Source organism: Mustela putorius, unplaced genomic scaffold, assembly GCF_011764305.1.
Source record: "Mustela putorius furo isolate JIRA1106 unplaced genomic scaffold, ASM1176430v1.1 tig00003834_pilon_pilon_pilon, whole genome shotgun sequence".
Taxonomy (NCBI): domain Eukaryota; kingdom Metazoa; phylum Chordata; class Mammalia; order Carnivora; family Mustelidae; genus Mustela; species Mustela putorius.
The window spans coordinates 84,840,391-84,857,111 of NW_025421987.1; the positions used below are offsets into that span (position 1 = coordinate 84,840,391).

Consider the following 16,721-nt stretch of genomic DNA (forward strand, 5'->3'; position numbering starts at 1 on the left):
CATAGAAACAGCAAATGGAAAGGCCCTGATTATATGATTGGTTTCACCAAGTTATCTATCTGTTAAACCAAACTAGATTACATTCTGGAATAAATCCTTTAGTTCTTAGATTGAAATTGCCTTTGCAGTTTATTTAGAAATCATTTGTCACATCTCTTAGAGTATCACATTCTTGGACAGGTTTGGAGGTTTCTGTGACATTGTTGATGGATTCATGAGCCCCATTGTTGCCTGATTGTATAGGTAGTGGATGTTGAGCTCCACCGACACTCTCTTGGAGAAGACTCCATTTATCCTCAGTCCTCCGAGTCGGACATCTCTGATGCTCCACCATCTTTGCCTTTGACCATTCCAGCCCCAGTGAAAGCTTCCTCACCGATAAAGCAGTCACATGAGCCAGTACCTGATACATGTGTGGAGAAAGGTAATATATTTTTCCTTGTATAGAAATGAATTTTTCCTTGTACAGAGGAGTCGTTCTCTGGGGCATTCCTTTCTCGCATTTGCATAATGTGATTTATATCATGCCTGTAGAGCTGTAAGAGTGTGTGGAAAATAAATTTTCCATAAGTAGACATGCTGCCTCTACTGTACAGTCCAATTATGAAAATAGACAGATCTTTATTCTTATCAGAAAAAATTTTTTCATGAAGTTCTACTGGTATTTTATAGAATATTAAACTCACAAAAAGGCATTAAATGTTTATTTTTTTGATGATTGTAACAGTTTCTTCTGATATGTTATAGGAGGACTTTTTGGTTTTGGTACCTAGTTGTGTGAATAAGAAATTGAATGTAAAGTATCTAATCTTATTTAAAATACAGAATAACAGCTGACACCACAGAAATACAAAAGACTTTAAGACTACTATGAAAAATTATATACCAACAAATTGGGCAACCTAGACAAAATGGATAAATTCCTAAAAACATATACCCTTCCAAAACTGAATCAGGAAGAAATAGAAATTTGAACAGACCAATTACCAGCAATGAAATTGAATCAGCACACAAAGCTCCTGGGGTGCTTGGGTGGCTCAATTGGTTGAGCACCCGACTCTTGGTTTCAGCTTAAGTTGTGATTTCAGGATTGTTGGATCAAGCCCCACATAGGGCACTGAGCTTGGCAGGGAGTCTGCTTGAGATGCTCTCTCCCTCTCTCTTATCCTCTGCTTGCATGCATGCATGCATACTCACAATCTCTCTCTCTCTATCTCTAGAATAAATAAATAAACCCCAAAACAAGAAAACCTCCCAACAAACAAAAGTCCAGGACCAGATGGCTTCACAGGTGGAATTCTACCAAACATTTAAAGGAGAGTTAATACCTCTTCTTCTCAGATTATTCTTAAAAAATAGAAGAGGAACAAAAGCTTCCTAATCCATTCTGTGAGGCCAGTGTTCCCTGATATTGAAACCACTACCCAAAAAAAAGAGAACTACTGGCAATATGTCTGATGAACGTAGATGCAGAAATCCTCAACAAAATAGTACTTAACTGAATCCAACAATAAATTGAAAAAAATCATTCACCGTGATTAATGGGATTTATTTCTGGGATGCAAGGATGGTTCAGTATTCAAAAACCAATCAGCGTGATAGTTCATATCAATAACAATGTATAAAAGCCGTATGATCATTTCAATAGATACAGAAAAAGCATTTGACAAAGTACACCATTCCTGATAAAAACCTTCAACAAAGTAGGTTTAAAGGAATGTACCTTGACATGATAAAGGCTGTAATATATGAAAAACTCACAGCTAACATCATAGTCAGTTCCCTTAAGGTCAAGAACAAGACAAGAATATCCACTCTTACCACTTTATCAATGTAGTACTGAAAGGCCCAGCCTTAACAATTAGACAAGAAAAAGAAAAGCATCCAGATTGGTAAGGAAGAAGTAAAACTGTCACAATACTATATATAGAAAACTCTGAAGACTCCACCAAAAAACTAGTAGTATTGATAAATTAATTTAGTAAGGTCACATGATACAGAATCAATGTACAGAAATCTTGCATTTCTATACACTAATAATGAAGCAAGGAATAAACTTAATCAAGGAAGTGAAAGACTTATACTCTGAAAACTATAAAACACTTATGAAAGAAATTGAAGGTGAGACAAACAAATGGAAAGATATTCTGTACTCATGTGTTGGAAGAACAAATATCATTAATTTGTCCAGGCTGCTTGAAGCAATCTATAGATGTAATGCAGTCCATACCAAAATAACAATAGCATTTTTCACAGACTGGAACACATGATCTTAAAATTTGTATGGAATTACAGAAGACCCTAAGGGGCACCAGGTGGTACAGTCTAGCATCCAGTTCTTGGTTTCAGGTCATGTCATGGTCTCAGGGTTGTAGGATCAAACCCTGCTTTGGGCACCATGCTCAGCAGTCTCCTTGGGATTCTTTCTTCCTCTCCTTCTGTCCCTCCTATTCTCCCTGTCTCTAAAATAAGTAAGTTAAATCTCTCTCTTTTTTTTTTTTAAGATGACTTTATCTATCTATCTGTTTATTTTAGAGAGAGCATGTGTGAATGCTAGTTGGGGGAGAAAGGCAGAGGGAAAGAGAGAATCTCAAGCAGACTCCTTGCTGAGCACAGGGCCCGATGTGGAGCTCAATCCCATAACGCTGAGATCATGACCTGAGCCAAAATCAAGAGTCAGACACTTAACCAACTGAGCCATCCAGGCATCCATAAATAAGATAAATCTTTAAAAAAAAAACCTAAATAACCAGTCTTAAAAAAGAATAAAACTGAAAGTATCACAATCCCAGATTTCAAGATATACTACAAAGCTGGAGTAATCGAAATAGTATGATACTGGCACAAAAAAAGACACATAGATCAATGGAACAGAATAGAAAACCAAAGGGAAACCCATGCTTATATGGTCAATTAATCTTTGACAGGGGAGGCAAGAATATGCAATGGAAAAAAGACCATCTGTTCAACAAATGGTGTTGTGGAAACAGAACAGCAACATGCAAAAGTATGAAACTGAGCCACTTTCTTAACACCATACACAAAAATAAACTCATGAGTTAAGGATTTAAATGTGAAGTCCGAACCATAAAAATCCTAGAAGAGATTCCAGGCAATAATTTCTGTGACATCGACAGTAGCAACACTTCTCTAGATATGTCTCCCAAGGCAAGAGAAACAAAAACAAAAATAAGCTCTTGGGCTTACATCAAAATAAAAAGCTTCTGCACAGCAAAATAAATGAAACTAAGAGACAGCCTACTGAATAGGGGAAGATATTCGCAAATGACATGTCCAAAATACACAAAGAACTTCTACAACTCAACACCAAAAAACCAAATAATCCAATTAAAAAATAAGCAGAAGGGGCACCTGGGTGGCTCAGTGGGTTAAAGCCTCTGCCTTCGGCTCAGGTCTTGATCCCGGGGTCCTTTGATTGAGCCCCAAATTGGGCTCTCTGCTCAGCGGGGAGCCTGCTTCCCGCCTCTCTCTGCCTGCCTCTCTGCCTACTTGTGATCTCTGTCAGTCAAATAAATAAAGAAAATCTTTAAAAAAAAAAATAGGCAGAAGACATGAATAGACATTTCTCCAAAGAAGACACACAGATGGCAATAGACACATGAAAAGTTACTCAGCATCACTGGTCATCAGGGAAATGCAAATCAAAACCACAATAAGAGATCACCTCACACCTGTCAGAATGGCTAGAATCAGAAACACAAGAAAGAGCAAGTGCTGGTGAGGATGTGGAGAAAAGGGAACCCTCATGGACTGTGGGTGGGAATGCAAAGTGGTGCAGCCACTGTGGAACACAGATGCCTCAAAAAATGAAAAACAGAAGTATTATATGTATAAGCAGAAGTATTATATATGAGATACAGTAGTTGCACTACTGGGTATTTACCCAAGGAATACAAAAACATGAATTCGAAAAGATACACTCACCCCTATGTTTATTGCAGCATTATTTACAACAGCCAGATTATGGAAGCAGTCCAAGTGACAGATGAATGGACAGAAAAGAGGTGGTACCTTTGTAAACTGGAATATTACTTGGCCATAAAAAGAATGAATCTTGCCATTTGCAGCGGCATGGATTGATCTAGAGAGTATAATTCTAAGTGAAATAAATCAGAAAGACAAATACCATATGATTTTACTCATATGTGGAGCTTACAAAACAAACTAACAAAAAAAAGAGACCAAAAGAAAAAGAAAAAGAAAAAAAGACGGACTCTTAACTATAGAGAATAAACTGATGGTTAGCGAAGCAGAGGTGGGTGAGGGAGTGGGTGAAATAGGTGAAGGAGATTATGAAAACACTTGTGATGAGTATTGAATAATGTATACAGTTGTTGAATCACTATATTATATACCTGAACTTACATAATACTATATGTTATGTACTGGAGTTAAGAATGCAATATAAGGGGCACCTGGGTGACTCAGTCCGTTAAGCATCCTACTTTTGATCTCAGCTTAGGTCTTGATCTCAGGGTCCTGGGATTGAACTCTTCGTTAGGCTCCTCGCTCAGTTCAGCCTACTTTGAAAAAAAAAAAAAAGAAAGAAAAACAGCAAAACCAAAAAACCAGTATAAGATTCATTGTCAGGGTGCCTGGGTGTTTCAGTCAGTTAAGCATCCTGCTCTTGGGTTCCACTCGGTCATGATCTTAAGAGTCCTAGGATTGAGCCCTGCATCAGCAGGGAGTCTGTGTAAGCTTCTCTCTCTCCCTCTCCTGCCCCTCCCCCCTCAAAATTAATTTAAAATTTAATTTAAAAATTAATTTAATTTTAAAATAATTTAAGAAGGTTAATCAAAGGTATTTTGACTATGGCATTTTTTCATTTAGTTAAGTATTTAAGCGTATGATTTAATAATTTCTCTGACCTATACGTGTAAGATATAAAACTGGTTCTAAATGGTGTCAGTTTAATCTCCAAACATACATTTTTATTTATATTTGTTTATTTATTTTAAGAGAGAGAGAGAATCTTTTTTTTTTTTTTAAGATTTTATTTATTTATCAGAGAGAGAGAGAGGGAGAGAGAGTGAGCACAGGCAGACAGAATGGCAGGCAGAGACAGAGGGAGAAGCAGGCTCCCTGCTGAGCAAGGAGCCCGATGTGGGACTTGATCCCAGGACCCTGGGATCATGACCTGAGCCGAAGGCAGCTGCTCAACCAACTGAGCCACCCAGGTGTCCCTTTTTTTTTTTTTTTTTTTTTTAAGATTTTATTTGTTTATTTGACAGAGAGAGATCATAAGTAGGCAGAGAAGCAGGCAGAGAGAGAGGGAAGCAGGCTCTCCGCTGAGCAGAAAACCCCACGCAGGGCTCGATCCCAGCACCCTGAGATCACGACCCAAGCCAAAGGCATAGGCTTAACCCACCGAGCCACGCAGGCTATCCGAGAGAGAGAATCTTAAGCAGGCTCCACATTCAGTGTAGATAGAGCCCATTGTGGGGCTCAGTCTTACAACTCTGAGGTCATGACCTGAGCCGAAGTCAGCAATCAGACACTTAACTGATTGAGTCACCAGGTGTCCCCTAAGCCTACATTTTATGATGTTAATATTTTAGTCCTTTTACAAATTTCAGTTTTATTCCTCTTTAAATTTCAGTTGCATCTTCATGGGCATTTAATAAAATAGAACATTATTAGATTAAGCAAATGCTTCAAGTTATTCTTTTCAATTTAAATAGCTTTCTAATTCAGAACATAATACACTTGTATACTTTTTATATTGTTTGTGCTTTATAGTTAATATGTTTTCTAATTTTTTGAAAGAAACACTTTAATAAAATGATTCTAAACTGATAATTTACATTTCATCTAATTATGTGTATAGAAGGGTTTATAAATACTGTTAATTGTATGTATTCAACTGGGAAGTGGTTTAAATGGTTGTTGAAATGAGAAGGGATTTTTATTGTTTCATTCTTTAACCACAGTGGAAAGGTTTTAGTATGTCTAAGTGATTCATGACTTACCATTTGCCTGTTTCATTTCAAATAGGCTTCCCAACCAATACCGAAGCTGAGAGACACACTACTTTTTATTCTTTGCCATCTTCATTGGAACGAACACCCACCAAAATGACAACATCCCAGAAAGTTACTTTTTGTTCTCATGGCAATTCAGCTTTTCAGCCAATAGCATCAAGCTGCAAAATTGTGCCACAAAGTCAGGTTCCTAATCCTGAGTCACCCGGAAAATCCTTCCAACCCATCACCATGAGCTGTAAGATTGTTTCAGGTATACAGATGATGTATGTCAAGTTGATGGGTATAAAAATTGTTGTAATGGCAAAAGAAAGTATTATGGCTTTTTAAAAATTCTTTCAAGTAAGGTGTTTGTTTATTTGATAAGTAATGACTATTGATTAGCAAAGCTGTCAACAAAGGGAAAACAAAAGTCATTTCATATGCAAACAGTTTTTGAATAAGAAATGAAATTCAAAAAGGTCAACTTTTCATGTCCCAAAAGTGGTAGAGGTAAAATGTTTACTAGGATGTATGATTGAAACTATGGTAGGAATTAAGTTTTTGAGTTATCTATGAAAACCAGAGTGACTAGTAATTAAAAAAAAAAAACTTAGAGCAGGCCTTTTGGAGTGGAGTTAAAGTTTGAAAGGTGGGACTTGGTTTGGAATTGAAATGTCTTTTATACTCTGCACAGTAGATAGAAAATTAGTCATTCCCATTATCAGTAGGTAGTTCTGAGCCTTCATTTTCACTGAGATTGAATTATCTACTGTCTCATGACGGTTTCACATTTATGTTAGGTAGACTTCAGGTAGGAATATACTTTATGGTGTAGGTTACATCACTTCAGAAAAGACTTGCAAGAAAGTCAGTAGAAATATCTAGGCAGTGGGAAGCCTGTATATATGAAGGTGGAGAAAAGGAGTCTTCAGTGCTAAAAATAGACAACTAAGCAGAAATATGATCCCAGTCTTTGAAATTGATGAAAGGTGAGGAATGTGTAATTTTACCTCCCATTTAGAAGCATTTGGAACTTGCTGTTTCAGAGGCGGAATAGGCTGAACATACAGATTGGTTACAAGTTTAGAGAAATTCATGGATGACAAATTTGATTGACAAAAAAAACCATTGAGGATGTTGAATGGTACATGGGTAATCTTTGTGAGTGTTCTGTGGGAACAGGAATCTCTGGATTGTAGCTGACTTGGTATTGACAGACTTCTGTTTAGGGTGGGTGAATTCCATGTTTTCAAGTAGGAAATTAGTTGTAAATCAAGACTCCTGGTTTGTAAGTCTAGCTGTTCACTTACTAATTTCCTGTAATTTTAGTGTCTTGGAGTATAACCATTATTATAACAATTGGACCAAGTGTGAAGAGTTGGGTTATTTGGGGATTCAGCAATTCCACACTATTATGTAAAGCTCTGCTTTTTTAACTTTAGTGTGCCCATGGGATGGGTATGTGTGTGGGGGAATCTTGGTGAAGTACAGATTTATATTTAGTAGGTCTGGGGGAGCACCTCAGAATCTGTTTCTCAGAAGCTGCCTGCTGATGCTGGTGGAGGGATGAGTCCCCGCCTCAGTTACTCCACTGCTGTTGCTCAGTACCTGAAACATATAGAGTCCCATTCTCTTTTCCCCATATGTCGCCTTTGTCCTCCATTGTCTTCAGTGTTTTCTTAGATGGGTTGAGTATATGTCTTTAGTTTATTTCATTTCTCTTTTTTATTAATAAAGGTTCCCCCATATCAACTCCAAGTCCATCACCGCTGCCTCGAACCCCGACTTCCACTCCAGTCCATGTGAAGCAAGGCACTGCCAGCTCTGTCATTAATAACCCTTATGTTATCCTGGATAAGCCGGGGCAGGTTATTGGAGCCACCACTCCCACTACAGGTAGGCATTTCATCGATACTTGTGCGATCTGAAAGGTTTGATCTTTCATAAAGTCGAAATCCCAGCATGACTTAGTAGCCATCTAATGGGAGAATGAAGTCTTTGTTTGTAAACAAGAGAAGGAACTCTAGAATAGTAAATCCAGTGCTATTTCTCTGAGAGAAGATGTACTATATGTAAAATTTCTATTTTTTAGGAATTTACTTAAATTTTGTTTTTAATTTCTAAAGATTAAAAGAGAAATAGAATTAATGTTCTTTAAAAAAAAAATGTTGATTTTTTTTTTTCGTTTAGAAGACATTCTTTTTGGGCCTGCAAGCAAATGTGGTTATTTTCCAAACTAAGCTTCAGAAGAATACCTTTGTGGCCCACGTATGTTTCTCACCAGTCAAACTAAAAAGTGATCTTTACTTTTCTGTGAATAAGATAAATTGTATGTGTGGGAGAGAAATTGAACTCTGCAGTTTAAAAAAGGGACCTCTGATAGAAAGAATAAGAACTGGATTTATTTTATGTGTCACCATAATTCCCTATAGCTACAGAGTGCTTTTCAGATTTTTTCTAAGTATTTGCACTAACATTATTTTATGTATTTGTTTCATTTAAACTATGTGAACACATGCTTCTAAATGTAAACTTTTCTATAGCTCTCACTTTTAATTAAGAAAAATAGTGAGAGAAAAGAAGTGACTATAAGATTTTTTTTTTTAAACATAATTGATCTTAGCACATGAGTATATGCTGGATCTTTCTAAATAGTTTTTTTGGGAAAGTTAGGTCCTTTACCAGTGATTATAATTGTGGAACTCCTTTTTAAAAAAAGCTGCTTTCAGAAATTACTTAATAGCCTTTTGGATAAATTGAGGGATGTCAAATAGGTATCCTTTGAGGATGGTTAGTTATAGGAATTAGCCACTCTTTGCAGGCACGTTTGATAAATGGAGCAGGTGATCAAATACCATTTTTGGTCTTGACTTATTTTTTACTATAGGTAGTGGGACTTGCTTTTATCAGACCCTAAAGGCAGGTATACACGTGGAGTATAAATTGCTTATGTCACTAGCACTTTGGAATAGGTACAACCTCCTGGTGAGATATTTTGAAGGAGCTAGCATTCAGTTAGATTAATTCATGTGTTACATCATTATGTAACCAATACCCTTATGTTCTGGTGTCTGTCTCTGTATACAGGTAGTGTGTAATGTCTGTGTACTTATTCTTCTGCATGTCCTTACTAGCTTCTTATCTGTTTTTAGGTTAGTGAGGTGGTCAGCTTCACAGGAGGAATCCTTAAGTATGTTTTCAATAATTTCAGGGTTGTGAGTTTTCAACACTTAAAAATGAAAAATAGTGGGATATAGGGGTAAGGTGGTAGAAAATGCTTTTAAATTCCATTTTGTAAATTTTACTTTGTACTTTATTTTAAAATCTGCTTTGCTTATCAGGAAGTCCTACAAACAAGCTCTCTACTGCCTCCCAGGCCTCCCAAGGAACAGGTTCCCCTATTCCTAAAATTCATGGAAGTAGTTTTGTAACATCTACTGTCAAGGTAACACTCTTATTGCATTATTGCACTTTTCTAGTTTGTAAAGACAGTAAGTTCAAGCCCAGCAAGAATTTGTCAGTTGATAATGCAAATTTCATTAAGTAGAATCTTCAAGCTAATAAGCATCTTGAAGATCATCTACTCCAGACTCCACTATCTTACTGTTGATTTTTTCCTAGTGTGGAAAATGTTTCTCAACACTTCCATCAGTTGGACAGTCGGTATCTATTTGAAAACTTACTATGATGACGAGGCAGCTATTTATAGGAGTGGGGGGAGGTCAGCTTTGTTAAAGACTTTTCCTTATAAAAATATTCATTGAGCAGCATTCTTCTTTTCTTCCTATATTTGTGCCAATAAGGAGTAAATACATATTTTTTCTATTTGTCAGCCATGTAGTCATTTAAAAATAATTCTTTCTTTCTTCTTTTTCTCCCCCCGCCCTTCAGGGTAAGGAAACCTATAAAATTAGAACTTCAGATATGATCTGACTTGTTCAGCTAAGAGTTCTAGGTATCTGCTCACTGCTTGGCAAAGACAGCCCCTGCTATTTTGGTTAGTTAGTTACTTGTCATTGTCATGGCTCCCTAGAGCCTTTGAGGTATAAACTGGTATGTGAAAACTGAGAATTCAGAGGTCATCTCCTACATGACAAGTGTTAACACATTCTTACATATAGGTACTTAATAGTGATGATATTGAATAGTTTTCTGTTCTAAGGTGAGGTTTTTCTCCCGAGTGCGATGCTGCCTATGAGCACTGTTATATGAATGCCTAAATTGTAATAATTGCCTTGAAGGTCTTCATTCTCTGCCAGTCAGTTTTTAATGTTTGTTGATCTTTTCATTACATGGTTAAGCAGTATTAACTTTGTTGCTTGTCCCTAATTTATGGTTAATTGCCTCTGAGATTTACATTTTGTATTTGAGAACTAGAGACAGATATCAGTAATTTTGAGTGTTTACCTTTGTTTCGTTGGTTTTGCCTTCATTGTTTAAGTTCTTTCTGTTGTTTTGTTTTTTAAATCCCTATTGAACAATTTCCCTCTGTGTTGGGTATTTATTTGGAGTAAAGACAACAAATCAAGTTGTGTGAATACTACTGAAAGGGTGTATATACTGAAACACTGTAGCTCTTTCATTTATTTATTTAGTGCCTAGGCTCTCCGGATAGAAAAGAAATAAAATAAGCCTTTAGTGGCTTACCATCAGGCAGGGGACTGGACATGCAAACCAATGAATCAGCCAAATGCTAGAGGTATATCATAGTTTTTCCAGCATACACCAGGGCCCAGATGAGTAGGTTCTTGTCAGGTTATAGCCTTTCCTTGCATTTGGTTTCTAAAAACAATAATTAAAATGCAAGGGTAGGGGCTTGGAAAACTCCACAAAGAGTTTTGAGCTTTTGGGGTTTTGTTTTGTTTTGTTTTGTTTTTCAGGTATGTTTCTAGAGAATGTCACAGGTTTATATTAAATAAAAGGGTCTAGAATACTTGAAGTCACTTATTTTATCCTAATTATACATGTGTATTTTTACATACACAGCAGGAGGATTCTTTGTTTGCATCTATGCCACCTCTTTGCCCTATTGGGAGTCACCCTAAGGTTCAGAGTCCTAAACCTCTAACTGGAGGACTTGGAGCTTTCACAAAAGTGAGTATTTATTAGCGTATTATCCCACAAGTCAGTATGGTTTTGTTACATAATTGTTTTTGTGGCATGTTGGAGTTGATTGACACTACCCTACAACATGTTACTTTTTAGTATGTCCAAATTCTAAGACCAGATTCTTTTTTTCTTTTTTTTTTTAAGATTTTATTTATTTGACAGAGAGAGAAACAGTGAGAGGGGGAACTCAAGCATGGGGAGTGGGAGAGGGAGCAGGCTTCCCACTGAGCAGGGAGCCTGATTCAGGGCTTGATCCTGGGACCCTGGGATCATGACCTGAGCTGAAGGCAGGTGCTTAACCGACTGAGCCACCCAGGCACTCCCTAAGATCAGATTCTAAGACTTCCGCAACATGCTGCCATTTATTTAGTTGTGTCCACAGGGCAGCTCTTAGTATCCAGCAAGGTGGTAACTCCTGAGAGTACAAACTGTGTGTGTGTTTCTTTCTGCTGCCATTTGCCATCAAAATCTAGAACAAATGGACTAGGTCAAGTTTGCAGAAACACAGGATCAAATCCAGATCCTACTTTTGGTCCCTTTGATAGCTATTATGGGCTGTATTTAAGCAGTGTTTCTACCCTTCTGGTGGAATCATTTTTTTTAATAGACCAAGCCTCATTAATTCATTAATTCCTACAAGCAGAATAGCTTCAGATATTAGTGGCTTTTCTTATGGGATGGTTATTCAGAGTCATCATCATGTTTGTTGCCAGGTAATCATCAAACAGGAACCTGGCGAAGCCTCTCACGTGCCTGCAACAGGAGCTGCCAGCCAGTCACCACTCCCTCAGTATGTGACAGTGAAAGGGGGTCACATGATTGCTGTTTCCCCTCAAAAACAGGTCTTAACTGCTGGAGAAGGGACTTCCCAGTCACCAAAGATTCAGCCCTCCAAGGTTTGTGTTGGGTAGGGTTGGGGAGGTTAATAATATGTCAGGGAATGTTATTTGCCTGAGTAACAGGCAGGTGCTGACAGAATTCAGATGACAGGGTTGCTGATCCCAGAAAAACCTGTAGATGGAAGCTGTGTTGGAAAAGCAAGTTAGTGTCAAACCCATCTGCTCTTGAAGTAAGCATTGACAAGAGCAGGAGCTGTGTTACGGAGGGCCCATGAATAGTCGAAGAGGTATGGGGATGCTATGTTATATCTCTGGCAGTGAAGACGGTAGAATTCACGGACACAACTTCCAGTTGATGCAGGTGTAAAATGGGTAGCCGACAGGACCAGGGTCAGCTGTTCTACTTGTTTCTGGTAAGTGAGTGCTGTAGTTTATACCTCTGATATTCAGGCTGTGGCCTCTGTTTATTGATTCTTGACTCTTCAGAGAATGTATTTGCTTTATAATTTGAAAGTGTGGGGAACTAATATATCAAGACAACTGTAAAATGGCATATAGACCCATGTTTTCCTTCTTTGGTTGTGCTTATGAGTGCCTTTCTGTCTCCCGTTCTTGTTTACATGCTATCTAATCCTCATGATACGCTCAAACCCATTTTACAAATGAGGAAACTCTTGAGAGTACTTTAGCTAATAAGTGACAGAGGATTTGAACCCAGGTCTTCTGACTCCAAAATCTCCCATTGTAGAGCTAATTAAAATTTGTGAGCCATGTTCTGGAACCTAAGCATGCTTTTAGAACATACAGAGTTAAATTATCTCCTTTTAGGCAGCAGATATATTCTAAAGCTATCAAGAATATTATGGAAAATATTTGTTTTTCAACTTGAAAGGCATCCTGTCTAGGGATAGATGAATTGCTTAGAGAGGAGTACTGTATTTATTTATTTTATTTTAAAAATATTTCATTTATTTATTTATTTATTTATCTATCAGGGAGAGAGAGAGAGAGCACAAGTAGGCAGAGGGGCAGGCAGAGAGAGAGAGAGGAGGAAGCAGGCTCCCCGCTGAGCAGGGAGCCTGATGCAGGGCTCGATCCCAGGACCCTAGGATCATGACCCGAGTGGAAGGCAGAGGCTTAACCCACTGAGCCACCCAGGTGCCCCCTGCCCCCGAAGAATACTTTAAAATAGAAAAATGGTTTTAGGTCTTTTGGTTTAGGTTAGATAGCTGCACATAGATGTAACAAAAATGCGTATGTTACAGTTCTTAAGTCTGAATGGTTCTAAAATCTGTAAGAATCTACTAACCACTTTCCCAAACTTAACCTGGTCATGACTCATCTGATGATTAAAAATACATAGATACTTAGACCCTGTCTCATACTTTCTGAATCAGAATCTTCTTGGGGGCCCTGGGAATCTGGATTTTTATCAAGCTCTCTTGCTCACTTGTATGATTTGGCAAATTTAAGAACCACTAAGCTATAGCATCAAATTTGACTTTGGGGCTTCCCTAGCCCAAATCACTAGAACAGGTACCCCCAGCTGCTTCCTAATGCACTCACTATTGTTTTGGCCTTTGGAGTAAGCCATTGTTAAATCCTTTCATGAATCAGTTACTGTTATCTAGACTTCCTACTCAGACACATCATGATTCTTCAGAATCTGTTTTCCTTCACCAAAGATACATGGACTCACTCATTTAGGGTTTTTTTTTTTTTAAAGATTTTATTTATTTGACAGACAGAGATCACAAGTAGGCAGAGAGGCAGGCAGAAGGGGAGAGGGGAGGAGGTTCCCTGCTGAGCAGAGAGCCCGATGCGGGGCTCGATCTCAGGACCCGGGGATCATGACCTGAGCCAAAGGCAGAGGAGGCTTAACCCACTGAGCCACCCAGGCACACCTCATTTATGTTTTTGAGCCAAAATAGCGTTGCTGTTTAGGTTCAGAAGCTCTGGATAAGTTAGTTTCAGTTTTTTACACCTTGCATTTTGCAAATCCACCTCTCTGTAATGCTGAACAACTGTATTGGCTTTCTTGTCACATTGCCACCTACCTCTTGGCATTATTAGACTAAGAAAAAGTGGATAATTTTGTGCTGAAATGCTCTGAATAAAGTTTAAGGGCACCTGAAAAGAAAAGCCACAGATGAGGGTGAAAGAAATGAACAGAAACAGAAGAGCATGAGAAAAGACATACCCTGTTTATCCAGGAAATTTAGTACAAACTCTGGACTCCAGATAAGGAGCTGTCTGCAAGTACAGACTGTCCCTGGTTATTGCCGAAGTGCATTCCTAGAAACTGTGCCAGGAAATAGAAGGGTGAACAAAATTATACTGTTTTACCTTCCATTCAACTTTGGCTTACCTTTTTCCTGAATGTAAAGAGAGAGGGGTGCTGCTTTTGCCATAAAACGGGACATCTGAGCATTTAGTGGGTTCATGTGAGAAGGAAGCACTGTGGCATAGTAAAAAGAGTGCAGTCTTTGGAATGAGAGTTCGTTACAGATCTCAGCCACTTATTACCTGTGCGACCTGGGCGGGTTTGTATTTCTAAGCCTTGTGTTTTTCCATCTGGTAAAAGGGAATAATACCCTATGTCTTTCAGACCAGTAGGATTAGTAATCATTGTGTATGGGGCGCCTGGGTGGCTCAGTTGGGTAAGCGTCTGCCTGCGGCTCGGGTCGTGATCTCAGCCTCTGGAGATAGGAGTCCTGCATCCTGCATGGTCCTGCATCAGGCTCCCTGCCCAGCAGGAAGTCTGCTTCTCCCTCTGCCCCTCCCCCTACTTGTGCGTGCGCATTCTCTCTCTCTCTCTATTAAATGAATAAATAAAATCTTTTAAAAAAAATCATTGTATGGGAAGGACTTAGCACAGAGCCACTCACTAAGTGATAGCAGCTAAATGTGACTAAGGACAAGTCCTGTGTAAATATGCAGGAGTACGATGATCATTCTCATTGAATACTAAATTGTAATTGGCTGAATTTTTCAGTGTCTGGAGGAAACGTTACACACATATAATCCTCCTTTTCTGGTTGTTAAAGTAAATTTTGACTTGCAAAAGTCTGGACAGGGCACAAACAAAAACGTGAATCAAAGCGTGAGTCAAAGGGAAGTATTTAAAATAATAGAGAACAGAGGGTATCTGTTTTGTGAAACTAGAAGAAAATTAGGAATGCAGAGAGAAGTGGTGTGGAATGGGAAGAGTTCAGGTTCTAGGTTAAAATGTTGTCTTGTTAAGAAAAGAAAAACTAATTTGGGGTTGTAGTGTCCTACTTAAGAGTCTTCCTTACGCTGTCCATAGACAGCTGTGCGTAGGATTTTCCCCAGTAAATGCCAGACTTCCTCCTCCCTTTTTTCAGACAGGAGGTGGGGTTAATCTTGTGAGTGGTATGCTGTGCTGGATAAGCTCTGCTAATGAAAACTGCCCTCCTGTGGCCAGTTTGGGACACCACATTTTATTTAGCTTGTGGAGAGATTAAATATGTCATATTCTGGAAGTTTTAATAGCAGGTGAGTGAGGATAGAGCTTGGTACAAGGTAGAAAAAGCAATTTAAGATGCATGGAATTTCGGAAAAGAAAATAGTCCAATCCATATGTATTTTCCTTTAAGATTTTTTTTTGCTTTCTCTGTTGGTTTAGGAACATGAAAATAAATTGTATAATATAGCTTATGCAATGAATTATTTAGTTTGATATATTTAGAAAACATGAAGACTCTAATCTCAGAAAAAAGTTTGACTACTATAATAGAGAAATCCAAAGCCCATAAAACTTAAATAAGTTTTTTTTTTCTTCTTCTCACACATAAAAGACCAGTAGGCTGTTCAAGTATGTTGGCTTCACAGTCATCAAGAATCTAGATTCCATTTTGTTCTGCCATTCTCAAAATTTGGTTCTTAGCTTATGGGCTACGATAGCTGTTTCATTTCATGCCAGCATGTTCACATTTTTGGCTAGCACGAAGAGAAAAGGGGGGGGTGAGAAGCCATAACCCAAAGGTTGCACTCATCACTTCTCTTCCTATCCTTCTAGCCAGAAATGAAATGACCAGCACTAGGCTGAGAAATGTTCTATGTGGCCATGTCCCTATTTGAAAACTGGGGGCTCTCTTACTGTGAGAGAAAAAACAAATGGACATCAGGGTTCAACTGGCACTTTCTGTCATTACCCAAAAATGTTTTTCTACATTAAGAAACATTTTTTCCATAAGTACATAGAAAAGTGTTTGTTTTGACAGAGAGAGAGAGAGAGCAGAGGGCTGGGGAGGGGGAGACCCAGAGAGAATCTTCAGTAGGCTCCACACCCAGGAGGGAGCCTGATGCAGGGCAAAGTTCTTGATTAGTAAGAGTTTCTCTGCCACTCTGTGGCCACAGCAACATTCCATGTTGCCTGCGGAGTAAGGCTCATACAGTCAAAATAGATTTGGATCATCCTAAGGGATTGTTTTAAGCCAGAGAGTGGGAGATTTTCTTTTCCACTCTGGTGCTTTTTTCCCCCATTGGTTCTTTGAGTCTTTTTCTTTCTTTCTCTCCTTCCTTAAACTTATGTAAAAGTAAGAGGCTATTACAATGAACCCTATATGCCCATTACACAGTTTCAGTAATTATCAGCATTTTGCTAATCTTACTTCTCTTCCTAGGATATTTTAAAGCAGATACTGGATGTTATATACTTTAATTTCCATTTGACTAAATGAATCAAGGAATGAAGGTCCTCTGCCCTCGCCAACTGTGGATCCATTTGGCGTTCTCCATCCTTTGCGTCTCCATGTAACCTCATGGA

General features: G+C 38.3%; 1 protein-coding gene across 6 annotated transcripts in view; it reads left to right on the forward strand.

Annotated features, from left to right (window-relative positions):
* The window catches only part of YEATS2 (YEATS domain containing 2), a 119,963-nt gene that overhangs the window by 61,661 nt on the left and 41,581 nt on the right, over positions 1-16,721 (forward strand). For all 6 annotated transcript variants that reach the window (XR_006609169.1, XR_006609168.1, XM_004745098.3 and 3 more), the window contains 6 exons: positions 244-424; positions 6,016-6,255; positions 7,722-7,880; positions 9,326-9,429; positions 10,971-11,078; positions 11,807-11,989. Coding sequence is in view for 4 of the 6 variants with exons in the window: in XM_004745098.3 (XP_004745155.2) it covers positions 244-424; positions 6,016-6,255; positions 7,722-7,880; positions 9,326-9,429; positions 10,971-11,078; positions 11,807-11,989 (975 nt within the window). In the remaining 2 variants the exon portion in view is untranslated. The remainder of the gene's footprint in view (positions 1-243; positions 425-6,015; positions 6,256-7,721; positions 7,881-9,325; positions 9,430-10,970; positions 11,079-11,806; positions 11,990-16,721) is intronic.